Source organism: Nanorana parkeri, unplaced genomic scaffold, assembly GCF_000935625.1.
Source record: "Nanorana parkeri isolate BGI_ZX_2015 unplaced genomic scaffold, ASM93562v1 scaffold402, whole genome shotgun sequence".
Classification (NCBI taxonomy): Eukaryota; Metazoa; Chordata; class Amphibia; order Anura; family Dicroglossidae; genus Nanorana; species Nanorana parkeri.
Window position 1 is genome coordinate 1,243,882 of NW_017306670.1, and position 14,173 is coordinate 1,258,054.

The 14,173-nt window shown below is 39.4% G+C and overlaps 1 protein-coding gene across 1 annotated transcript in view; it reads right to left on the reverse strand.

Annotated features, from left to right (window-relative positions):
* LOC108789509 (sodium/potassium/calcium exchanger 3-like) overlaps positions 1-14,173 on the reverse strand; it is an 82,299-nt gene that overhangs the window by 50,071 nt on the left and 18,055 nt on the right. The window contains exon 5 of the mRNA XM_018559543.1: positions 10,961-11,064. Coding sequence (XP_018415045.1) covers positions 10,961-11,064 — 104 coding nt within the window. The remainder of the gene's footprint in view (positions 1-10,960; positions 11,065-14,173) is intronic.

Sequence of the window (14,173 nt, forward strand, 5' to 3'; positions counted from 1 at the left end):
CAGACTGTGTTATGCCAGGGCCAGGGCAGATGAGAATAAATTCCGTTAGGTCAAAATTTCAAATTGGAATGTTGACATACTGTACATGTCACAATTTTCTTTAATTCAGTTAAATGGGTACTGGTATTAAGGTGCACCCAAGTACTGTCAGTACGAGTTAAAGTGAAACTCCAGTCTAAAATAACAAGATAAAAATGAATAGCACATTTAAAGAAAAAAAAAATCCCATTCCCTCTTAGGCCTCATTCACAATGCTAAGAGCCGGCTCCGTGTGGCGTGTGGCGGGCTGCTCCCGGGAAGGACAGGTGCTGCGTGTGATTGTATGCAGCAGCCTGTTCTTCTCTATGGGAGTACGCAGCTGTACGCTCACCCGAAGTTCACATCCGTGCGGGGCTCCGTGCTCGAACGCAGACAGGATCCTTCCCGCCTGCATACGAGTACAGACAACTGCACCCGCACAGACATGCAGCTCAGGTGAGCGTACGGCCGTGTGCTCCCATAGAGAAGAACAGGCTGCTGCGTACAATCACACACGGCACCTGTCCTTCCTGGGAGCAGCCCGATACGGCCATGCACGTCGCACGGATCTGTAACGGGCCGGCTCTTAGCAGTGTGAATGAGGCCTTACGCTCTTAATGCAATTCAAGAAGAATTTGATGGTTATGTAAGGAACTACCGTAGACCAAGCTTCCCCATGGCACTTTATTTTTACCGAAACTCTCTGGAGGTCTTGGTGTTCCACACATTACTAAGTATTACTATAACTCACAGTTAGCTCAACTAATGAAGTATCATGCTACCCAAGACATCCCTTTATGGGTCAGTGCAGAATCACTGGACATTTACCCTTCACAAGTAGGCAACCTTCTTTTAATTTTGCTCAAAGATCACAGTGATTCGGTCACTGCATACTCCCTCAAGCTCCAAGATAATATTAAATATGCAGTGGCCTTATTATTCCTCCATTTATCACAACAATTGATTAAGTATCATCCTTTTTTTTCATGTGTCAAAAGTTTTTAGTCACTGAGGGAATGATTTAAGCTCCCCCAATCTGAAATATTAGATATCTATATGTAAAACATTATATAATGAATACAACTAGGTTTGCCACCACAATACGTCCTTTCCTTACTATTCAAATCTAAATGCCTTAAGGACCCCCATATCAGCGGCACTTCACCATTCTCTCTTGACTCCTTGAAACTCTGTTCTTTCTACATATGCATCTAAATGGGAGATGGGACTTAATAGACACTTGGAAGAGAATGACTGATTTCAATAATTGCAGACAGTGAAAACCAGTTTCCCCCAATGTAAATGCCCTGGAAACAAATTATAAACAGCTTTCACTGTGGTACATAGTACCAGCTCGCGTAGTCAAGTATAATCTAGAGTCCTTACCGAAATGTTTCAGAGGCTGCACCTTCTACTATAGCTGGTGGACTTGTCCAACCGTCCATGTGCTATGGACGAATAGCTATCTAATAATCTATACACTTTTCCAACTTCAGATAAAATAATCAATACACTTTCCCAACTTCGGCAAACAGATGGGGTCACACATCTGGCTGCACGGATATACGCACCTTCTACTATAGCTGGTGGACTTGTCCAACCGTCCATGTGCTATGGACGAATAGCTATCTAATAATCTATACACTTTTCCAACTTCAGATAAAATAATCAATACACTTTCCCAACTTCGGCAAACAGATGGGGTCACACATTACTTGAACCCGCACAAGGTTACTTCAAAAATCATGTGGATGAATAATACCAAGATGACTGCAATAGTGAATAATAAACTGCCTTACATTGAAAGAGTGAGGTTCCCATTGATCCAGCATTACCTTCAATTGAATTTTCACTGTCACCTTATTGACCTATGATCACTTGTAGGCCCCTCTTCTACATGGCATTCCCCCAGCTACAGATTCCTATTTCCCACTATTTCTGTGCCTTACAACTGCTAGGCATTGGACATCCCAGAAAGCTATTATTTATTCCCAGGGCTATTCATCGGCTATTCGTCTGGCTCCCAGGGTGGAGGCAGTCATAGATGCAAAGGGGGAGACAACTCATTATTACTCTTGGTTTTAGAATGGAATGTACAACAAGCTCATACAGGTGTGATGGTTAGGTGTTCACATCCTTTAAGCCATATAGTGTAGATTTCCTTGGTAAGCAGTTAGGTTGTAAAGTCAATATTGGTCCAACCTGCTTTTGTACCTCACTGTTGTTCCACAGCTATGATGGGCATTATAACTGACCAGTAGTGAGCCAAGGCAGATGAGGCAAAATTCATCTTTAAAAACAGCTGTAAGTATTTGTATAAACAGAATTCCTCAGATATTGGGTTTCCTGTGCTGTTCTGAAACACACTGATTGCCTTCACTTAAAGTGACACTAAACTCTGGAGTTAAATCTTAAAAATGCATTGAAGTACCATAACTATTAACAAAAATGTAGCTTATTTGTGTATTGCTTGTGTTGTACAGTAGCCACCGTTCCAAGCTTGCTCCTGTGATAGACAATAACTTCAATGCAAATTAGTAAACTAAACGTGAGATTTTATTCCATCAAAGGAGAGAGCTTGGAGCAGTGGCTACTTTACAACACACACAGGGACTATGGGGAACAAAAGTAGCCACCCTCCAGAAGGAAGGACAGTGTCAGCACCAAGTCAGAGATGATTTGAGAATCTACAGCTGAGTGATACACAAATAAGATGCATTTTTATTAATAATTAGGGTACTTGAATGCATTTAAGGTTTAACTCCAGAGTTTAGTGTCACTTTAACTTATCCTGTTTGCTAGAGTGATATTTGGTACAGGCATTTTTTAAAATAACATCTGTCTGGCTCACATTAAACAGCAAACACAGAGGTACAGCAGCCATTTTGCACCTCCTATATACTGTACCTACCATCAGTGGATCAGCAAGTTGACACTTTCCAGGTTTCAGACAGATCTGCACCTCCTGGCCAGCAGCCTTTCCCCAGGCTCCATTATGACATCAAAACTTAGGGTGTGGCTGAGTTTTGGCTTTATTAGAATTCTGAGATATTCCAGCTGTGTTGGCTTACATTATTTAGATTTTGTTTGGTTCAAAGTGGATATTATCAAGGAAAAACAGTTTGCGCAAGTTACCCTTTAAGGCTAGGTTCAGATATCGTCGATCCCGGGAAGCGCGTCCCGGGACCATGTGATCGTCAACAATTGCACACAGCGATTGCTGCGCGGCCCCACTGATTTCAATGGGGTTATATCCGTGCGTCAATCGCTGAAAAAAGTTACATGTACCTCTTTTTGCGACACGCACCGCGTGGTTTATTCAACCACGATCGTGCGCGTTTGCACGGGTGGTATCAAGGCAGGAAACTGTGCTATCTGCCTGGCGCGACTGGGGTGGCATTAGCAAATAATGGTGCCGCCAGCGCATTAGCGGTGGTGTGCGATTCTGTGACACAATTGCCGCACGTTCATGGATCGCCCTACTGTGAACCTAGCCTTAATCATAATGTATTTGTGGGAATTACGCTACAGTCAAAAATATACTTGTTTTGAAAATGTTGATGTCCAATATAGCATTACAATCTTTTTAATGTGTTGCAAACTGAGATAATGTTTCTTTACCTTTTGAACTATGAAAAGTGTAAAATGGCTCATTTTAAGGGTCACCTATTCTAGCTAATTATCATGGCGCTGGGTGTGAATGAAACCCCCATTGTTTTGGGTGTTGACCTCTTTAAGCCTTATAACGCCCTCCAAGCTGGTTCTGGGAATAAAAATTGCCAAGTAACGAAAAACAGCAATATATTCATTAGCCTCCTGCACAGAAACAATTCGCTACATGGCCATGCTTTGTGAGGATGGCTCTTTCATGATCTGATCACAGAAGACAATGCTACAGAGGTAGTAATTGCTACTTATTTTACACTACTGATGCAAGCCAAGAAAACCCTTGTTATATTTATGTAGTGAAATGAGCTGTCATAGATCAGCAGGGAGGAAATAATAAGACATATTTTTGTTTCAGGTCTGAAACCAAAAGGCGCATATTAAAGCTCTATTAGGATTAAGTGCCGAGGAGAGAGTTGTGGGAGCCTCAGAGTGGCAATTAACAAAAAGGTAAACAAGCAGAGAGGAAATGACCTGTTATAAAGTATCCTAATGTCTAAATGGCTGCCAGATGTATAACAACACAGAACAGGAAAGTTCAATAGTAGTAAAATTATTAAAACAGGTGTATTCTATTATCTAAAGGATTAGACTAATGTATTTATTGCCCTAAGCAACCAGTGAAATGTCAATTTTATAGCCTATAAGGGTAGTCAAGTTTACATGCATGACCTAACTGCGTTTAGGCACCATGATTGGGCAATGGGCCAATGAACAGGTATGTTTTGCTGAACCGAATGTTCTTGTTTATGTCAATAGACAAGTGAGGATGGAGAAAGTGAGAAGCAATGGCACACCTTAACATGCCTAAATGGTGATCGGGTCAGAATTTTGTGGGTGGCTGGTAGCTGTGGGTCTCCAAGTCACTTGACAAGGTATATGACGTATTTTAAAGCATATGTAGCACAAGCTGTGATTGCAGTGGAGTACAGAATAATTATATAGCACATTTCTAAAAAAAATAAAGTAAAACTAGTATTTTGAAATGTGTCCAAAATAAATTGTTTTTCACATCACTCCCGTGGTGTCTAAGACCACAAAGGATTTACAACCAGCCGTTTCTTCAGTGTAATTGAGAAAGACCCTGAACTCACATACACTTCACAGCTCTCAAAATAGACTGTAGACATCTCAACCATACTTTACCAAACACACCAGAGTGCTCATATTGTGTAGTGAGTGAGGTCAGTTTCATTAAATAAAAAATGAACAATATGTATTTAGAAGCATACAACCATCATTGCCTGTCATCACGACTGTAGTAGCTCTAAACCTTTCCAAAGATGATGAATTTCTCCATAAATTGAACAACGGTAAAGCAGAGAGTACATGATCTGCACAGTCTCCAATAAAAATGGTTTAACATGTTTTAGAAGGAGATCCCTCTTAATCAGATCCTCTTGTGAAGCACAGCTCACATGCTTATAGCAAGCTTGTGTCACAGACTGACCCTTATATGTATAGCAGATACCTCTAGGTGATTGTTCGCATTAAAAGGAGCAGTCTCCGTGTTCTCTTAGCACAGGTTTTCTTCAAGAAGTTGGCAATGCCTCCATCTCGTGTGTGTCCATCCAATGCTGAAATTCAGTTTCTGGATACACTTAGGGATACATTTAAAAAACAGTGTTATAGCCATACCACGGCCATACTGCTTAAAAAAAGCAACTCTGTACAGTTATAAAGCACTGATATGTGCTTTACAAATTTGCATTCCACTCTGCTGCCTTCGAAAGTCTGAAGCTTACTACAAGGTTTGACAAAACCAAACGGTAGTTGTAAAAAAAAACAAAAAGAAAAGTCGGGAGGAAAATCAAGTCAGAAGACATGTCAAAGTCACATGTCAGCTCTCTGCCAGTCATGGAGTTCTCTCTGCTGTATTAGCCATAGGGAAGTACCAGAATGCTCAATACCTTGTCCTGTTTTTTATGAATGGGCCACAAAATATAGGCTGGGATACTGACAAATACTAGGAAGTATAACAGAAAAATTGAATAGCAGTAATCACTTTCTCTCTCTGTCATAAATCAGCCTCTCAGTCTTTACCTTTCATAAAGCAGTAATATTGCTAAAGATCTGATAAAAGGGTCTGATTCTTCATCATTTTATGATTTTTATAAAAGATCCCGCATTTCTCTTTATTTCTGTTGTTTCAGTTCAGTAATAAACGCAACAGGTTAAGCCCTGAATAAATACAGAAATCACTGAAATGTAATCACACAAGCAGTGGACAGTGACAGCACAAGTCTGATTTACTTTCTGTCAGTGAAATTAAAGCTTAAAAGATTAGGCCTCATGCAAGATAGCCTTATGGAAGCACTAAACAGAAGAAAAAATCTTAATCTCTCCAATAAACAATGCTGGCGGGATATTAAATTCATTTTTTATGAAATTCCTATAGAGTTTATGGAATGATATATTCAAATTATTTGGTGCTGTGTTTGTCAGGATATTAAGGACATATTTTACAAGTATATAGTTAAATAGATAACCAATATGAAATGTGATTAACTTTTATTTACAGTTATAATTCATATGTAAAAGAAAAGGAAAACAGAAAAACTCCAAAGAGAAAATACATATTTTCCATGTTTCTAGATATACGTGTGAAAGTGATCAGTTTATGTAAATAATATCATCAATATGTGTTTAAAAAAGATATTTATTTCTATGTATATTTTGATATATATGAACATATGGGCAGCCATATTTTCATTATTACATTTGCAGGCTGTGCTTCCTTGCTTATCTTCTAATGTAATTCAAGTCATCTGACCAGGGTCAGCTAATTAAAATTATTGACTCTCTGCAATATCTAATAATAAGAAACTTCCATAATAATCCTGAGGTGGTGGTGTTCTCTGCAGCATTCTCCTGTGAGCCCAGGGAAACTGGATCGCCTACCCCCCAAGAGGTGGGTCCTTGACACCCTGGGCTCATAGGGAGCGGGTTGAATGATGCTGGATGAAACAGCAGCACCATCCAGTGGCAGAAAGCCCTTGGGAAAGTGAGGATATAGGGTAAGGATATCCTATAGGATAAGGATATAGGGCAAGTATTGAGGCTAGAGCTGTGTTGTTGTTTTTTTAGCAATGCCTGAAAAATGTATTGAAAAAAAAAATATATACCTGGAGCTATGTTTTAAAAAGGATCTCAGAATACTGCTTATTTTTTAATTTTCAGTTACACTGAAATCTATTACTATTTATGTCAAATCTTTCCTTAAAAATAAATATTTAATACAGGGTGTGCCTATGACAATGGATTCATAAGCATTATGACATTTCAAAAGAGAGAACACAACATAAGCTGTGGCCTCTCTATCTCTGATTGATCCTTTTAACTGAGCAGACTGTAAAGAAAAGGCAGGAGGCAGTGGAGTCACTGCACTGACTTTTTCAATAATATGTGTATATTCCAGCTTGAGCTACTGAGCTCTGAAAACAAGTTGCTTTTTTGGAAAAGCAAATACGGATAAAGAGGAAATTTCCACATTTACCAGAGTAAAAAAAAGATTTTTTTGAAATGTGAATTTTAATCCTGACCACAATAAAGCAAACAAAAAACCACAATGCATTCCCTTCAAATTTAGACCCATTGCGGTGTTTACAGTTTACTGCATGCGACTGTAAAAAGCAGATGAAAGGGAAAATAATACAAATGGGCTTTGATGTGTAATTCATTTTGTATCCCCTTTCTTTTACTCAGTAACACAGAGTCCATTCAAACCTCTGTGTAAGGAAAATATTAAAAGTCAAATAGAAGCACAAACATCATATAAAGAATAAGAACAGTGTCACAAAGGTCTTTTAACCAGATATATCTTAATTTCAATAAACAGGGTCATCTGGCAGTCTCCGGCCACCTAAATTAGGACCCGGAGACTGTCAGATGACCCCGCTCGGAGCGCCGCCCACCGGAGCAGCAGTGACGTGACGCTCGGCGAGGTAAGTAAGAAGAAACCTGACCAGCGTACTCACTTTCCTCAGTGATCGAGACGCTGACTCGAGTATAAGCCGAGGGGGGCATTTTTCAGCACAAAAAATGGGCTGAAAAACTCGGCTTATACTCGAGTATATACGGTATATATATACTGTATATACCATTCATCATGCCAACCTATCTATATATAGATACACATCCATCACGCCAACCCCAAACATACAGCCAATGTCGTTAAGATCTTCAGCATAAAGAAGAACAAGGAGTCCTGGAAGTTTGGCCCCCACAGGGCCCTGACCACAGCATCATGGAGTCTGTCTGGGATTACATGAAGAGACAGAATGATTTGAGGCAGCCTACATCCACACAAGATCTGTGGTTAGTTCGCCAAGATGTTTGGGACAACCTACCTGCCTTCAAAAACTGTGTACAAGTGTACTAGAATAATTGATGCTGTTTTGAAGACAAAGGGTAGTCACACCAAATATTGATTTGATTTGAATTTCTCCTCTGTTCATTTACTTTCCATTTTGTTAATTGATAAAAATAAACAAATACTTTTATTTCTGGAAGCATCCTTACTTTACAGCATTTTTCACACCTGCCTAAAAAATGTGCACAGTACTGTATATACACAACGTATTTCTGTACATACGGTATATCTCCTATTTACACACTTCAGCCCTGAAGAAGGGGGGAATTATGTTACCCGTGAAATGAGCTGGCTATCAATTTATAATAAAAGACAATCATATGCAACTAAATGTGTCATCAATTCATTCTATTTCAAGCATCTTTTCTAATTTGCCTGAAGGTCCTTCAACTGATTGAGGGTAACCCTAGTTTAGTAACAACTGCTATTCCTACATCACTAGCTGGCAATTCTTCACATCAGCTGGATCTAAAAAAAACATCAGATCCAGCACCACTTTTGACCAAACCCTCGACGTCAGTCAGCTTGCAATATCCCCTGCCCACCTATATTTGCCTAATTGCTAAAGTTGCTCTTTCTATGTCTATGTAAAATAATACAATATATGAAAAAGTCATTGAAATAACAGTGCTTATAAATACAAATAAAGTATTTTCCTATATAGAAGTAGAAAATGTACAAAAGAAAATTCTCCAAAATAAAATGTAGAGATGGAAATCTTATATGACAGAGCTAATATTTGATATAAATGAATGCCTGGTTGAAAAAGACCACAGGCTTATGCCATTAGATGTGAAAATGTAATAGAATGCAGTTGAAGATTAAAGGGTATTAGAAAATAGACATAAAGTAGAAAAGCATGCACAACAACAAAGAGAAAACATAAAAGCCAGAAGAAGATCAGCCAGTTTAGAAATGACACTCATTTATTGACACACAGCACAGAGAAATGGATCTCAAACTACCTTATTTATACAGTATGGAAATATTAAATGACACCCATGTTACTATCCAGCTCTGAGAACCTCAACATGATAATGTTCAAGGAAACTTGTGCTCATAGGATGTGTAAAGTTCAGTTGGTGTCTTTTGTTTGCTATAAGATGCTCTGGGTACAATGTTTTGCAGAGTGAAGTGTAAAGCTGGTCATACATGGATCAAATTGTGGTTAGTTTCTGCTGAATTGGTTGAAATTTGATCTGTGGATGACCCTGCTGAAAAGTAGATTTTTCCATTGTCTTTTGTTGAATGAGCCAGGTGGAAAATGTCAGTCAGCTTTCAGCCAATCAGCTGCACTCACTGTCTCGGTATTTTGGCAGCCGCATGCTTTGGCTGTCAGAATACAATAGTCAGCAGGTAAAATTTCTCAATTTTACTTTATTGTGATGTTAGCCTTAGATTTATTTTTTTTAACATGTGATTAGCTGCTATAACCAACAGATCTATTTTGAAACCCCCAGTACTCTCACGATAACGAGCACATATGTACTTCCTAAAGTGCTTTCCTCTAGCTTTGCAAGGTTCATGTTCTTCCTTGTCACTGCATTGCCACCACTGCCACTTCCTTCCGGTTTTTGCTTGGGTCCTGAGTCTTCTTTCTTGTCTATGGGCATGCGCACAGAATTTACGGTGTCCTGGCACCCGCCTCTAACTCCTAGCATCTCACAGATTGTACACAGAGCTCAGTAGTCAGTGTACAATTAGAAAAAAAATGCTAACAGGCAGGGGAAGAGATTTTAAAAGCAGGGTCGACTCTATAATGAGGCAGCCTAAGGCTGTTGCCCCAGACGGCATCTCTGTGGGTCACGTGGGAGAGCAGCAGGCAAAGCAGCATGACTCTGCTCCACAATGTGTGCAGTACATTCCCCTTCCAGCCAGAGTGTCCCAGGTTGCTAAGAGCTTGGTGAGGAGATGTGTAAGGGCCAAACACATCTCCCCACCCAACTCTTAGCAACCTGGGATGCTCTAGCCAGCGACACTGCGGAGAAGTCATACAGAGTCTCTTCGAACTGAAAATAAACTATTAAAATTGCAGCTTTAGTTTCCCTTTAAGCATTTGGTAGACACTGGTGCCTTGAATTAGACATATCTTGAGAGTCCTGGCAACACAATATCTGCATGTGCCCACATAAATATAGCTTTGCTGCACGCACCATGGTGGATATACAAGTTGTACAACATCCTATTAGAAACAACATGCTTTGATTCAGAGTGCTGGGCTGAGTACCGATTTCCATGAGTGACACTGATTTGTTTGACATTTTCTTAATAAAAGACAATTTTACAATATGGGATTGTCTCTTTTTGCCTCTTCTTTATGGATGCCTATGTAGGGAAGTAACATTGGAGAAAGGACACCATTATTCCTGCAAGTGGAGGAAATTGAAGTGATCTCTATTTAACCTTCTTATTGCATAAAAGGTCAATGCTATTTGGTGAGTTTGTTTCACGCAGGGGGATTATCACTGTTGTATGCGGAGAAGAAACACTTTGGCACTTTTGAAGAGTGGATTGTTTCACTTTATCTTCACAGTGGTTATTAGTTTAAAATCTATGGAAATCTCTTGAAATTATATGGAGATTACTTATATTTAGGGACATTTTAATAATATTTCATGCCTATGGTATTATTATTCTATACTGTGCACCAATTCATTAATCTTACTGTAATACAAATGAGCATACTTGATTTTAGCCAGTTTGTTGTTAGTATACTGGCTCTATATTCTATCATGAAAACATTATAGAAATATTCCATTATATATACATCAATGACAAGCAAAGCAATGTTTCCTGTCACATGGAGCTCTTCTGTTTTCCTTGTATAGCTATGGTCTTTCAGGCCTGCAAATACATTTTTAAAATTGTACACTGTCACTTCAAGAAGATTAAAATAAATCCTACCTGTCCTGCAAACAGTCCACACACTCCAATAATACAGAGAATGTTAAATACAGCGGAGCCAACAATGGTTCCAACCCCAACATCTCCTTTTGTGATGAATACTCCTGTAAGAAAAGTCAAAATATGATAATGAATTCACTCATTAAACAGGACACATCATAGTTACATAGTTACATAGTTGTTAAGGTTGAATAAAGACACAGGTCCATCGAATCCACAGGTTCAACCTTTGTGGTTGTGTTTGTGTGTGTTTGAGTTACTAAGCTTACCTTTACCTCTGTATATCTGGCTCTCTGAGAAAAGTATCTAGACAATTCTCAAATGATTCCATACTCAGCTGAAACCACTGCTGTGGAAGGGAGTTCCACAATTTAACAGCTCTCGCAGCAAAGAATCCTCTTCGCAGTTTAGGAATAAACCTTTTCTTTGCCAGTTTCAGATGGTGGCCTCTGACCTTATTACTGATTATCCCATCACCATTAAACAATTTGTACATTAATATCATGTCTCCTCTTTTCAAGAGTGCACAAGTTTAATGCATGCAGTCTTCCCTCATAGTTTAGGTCCTCTAACTCCTTTATTAGCTTTGTTGCCCTTCTCTGGATGAGATGTGGATGAACCAGTGTTTTGTAAAGGCACGGAATAACGGATTTGTCCTTAGAGTACATTCCCTTTTTTAGGCATGATAGTACCCTGCTTGCCTTCTTCACTGCTGCCTGGCATTGAATGCTGTTACTAAGGCGGCTGTCCGATAGGACTCCCAAATTTTTTTCCACCCCGCCCATTAATGAGTAGCTTGCATGAGTATTTTTAACTCCAAAATGCATAACCTTACACTTATCAATATTAAACTTCATCTGCCATATAGATGTCCACACACCTATTTTATCCAGATCTTCCTATAATATTGCTATGTCTTATACCGTAAGATCTATGTCTTACCCTACAAATGTTGGTATCGTCAGCAAAAACTAAAATGTCGCTATTAATATCAGGCCCAGACAGAACCTTGGGGCACGCCACTGCCAACCAAGGAACATTCGGAAAATGAGCCATTTATTGTTACTTTCTGCACATGTTCACTTAGCCAGTTCTCTATTCTAGTACACACCATTTCATCAATGCCCAAGGAGTGAAGCTTGTAAATTTAACGTTAATGAGGTACCGTATTGAATGCGTTTGCAAAATCAAGGTACACAATGTCCACTGGCTTTCCCCCCATCTGGGTTGCCACTCACCTCCTCATAGAACGCTAATAGGTTGGTTTGACATGGAGGGCCTTTCCTTAAGCCATGTTGGTTGTCAATTATGATATCATGCCCTTAAGCATATTCATGAATACGGTCCTTTATCATATCCTCAAATAACTTGAATACTATTGATGTTAAGCTGACCGGTCTATAATTCCCAGGTACGCATCTCAAGCCTTTTCTAAATATTGGTACAACAGTTGCTTCACGTCAATCAGCTGGTACCTCCCCAGAGAGTACGGAGTCCTTAAAAATTAGGAACAATGGCCTTCGCTATTATCGTACTTAGCTCTTTAATTACCCTTGGGTGCAAGTTATTTGGTCCTCGGGATGTGTTCACATTAAGTTTTTCTAGTCCTCCTCTATCTTCCATTAGCTTCAGTGCTATTTCCCTCCAAATGCTACACAGATTTTTGTTGTGTTCTATGATCTCTAGCCAGCATGTCAGAGAATGCCGCTGACTCTCCTACGCATCTCTATATAACCAGTTGTTAGTACCTGGCAAAAAAAGAAAACTGTAAACACTGCCTGGATTAGAAAGTAGATCCACTCTGCATCTGAGGTCTGTTTGGGGTCATATTACATAAGAGAGGGTGGGGGAACCCATAAAGAGTAATTGAAAAGTGATCTTGTGCTTTAGGTTTTCCAGTTATTTAAATTGAGCTCCTCTTTAAATAGTTGGCTCATCATATTAACATTTATTAGAACGATTGTTTCAGCCTAGCCACAGTGAAACAAACAAAAGTTCTACATCTTATGTGGATAGAGAAAAATGCTGGTCTAAAATGAGGGTCTGTAGAAACCCCTTGAAGCAGACCTTCCACACCAGGTCTGCTAGTTTACAGAGGGCATCCCTCATCTTAATTTGTTAAACAAAAATGTCAAAAAACACCTGTAGGGAACAGTTAGTTAATATATTTACCTTACCCTCACTTAAGCCTTGGTGAGGGTGACACCACCATCCTTTCCAGGGAATTCCTAGTGGCGAAAATGTTGACGCTACTGTACTGTGTGAGGTTTGGGGCTATCTGAATTCCCTGGGATCTCATTAGAAGGATGGTGCTGCCACATTCTCCAGAACGGAAGGGAGGTTTTTTTGACATTTTTGTCCAGCTGATTAAGACAGGGAAGGGCACCCTCAGTGAATGAGCAGGCCTTGCATGAAGTACAAAGTCCAATTTACCATTACCAATTTATAATTTGGCATACTTCCCATTTCGAGACCAGCTAATATCCATATAATACCCTCAAACACCTATCAACCTCACTATATAACACAGGTCATAAAGAAGAAAATGTAATTCAAGTGACCTTGCACTTTAAGTGCAAAGTAACAGAGTTGCCTTAGAGCAGCAGGGAGGGTAAGAAGCACATAACATATGAAGAAAACCCAGTACCTCTAGGTATGGAGTTGCATCTGACACTCTCTCCTGCCTTCCCCCAATGCAGTGATTGGTGTCTTGTCAGTCACTTATCAGTTCCAAAAACTGCCTGGTGAAGGCAGATAGAGGGTCCTTAGCAGGATCTTTTGGGGAGCAAAGTATGTGGTGGGGGGAAAGCCTTGAAGGACATTTTGCTCTCCACACCCTTCCTACTTAAAACAAACCTATTAAGTTGCATGGGCAAAGTACAAGTTTGCTTTAATAAAGTATTCCTTATCCCGCAGATCCCTAAAGGGATAATGGATCACACACCTATATTATATTTTTTAAAGTAGATGCCAGTCAATTTTTTTACACTAACATCATTCCTATAATTGTATTTTTTGACCAGATATCACTGAAAGTGGAGCTCCAGCTACCCCCCACACACACACACCTACTGAGCTACAGAGTATTAATCTATGTAATATCTGCTTTAAAGATTCATTTCAAGCAGTAATGCAACACACATGTAGACCTTGTTTAAATGTAGCTCTGTAGACACCATATAATCTATTGTACTATTTATTAGATAAAATCAG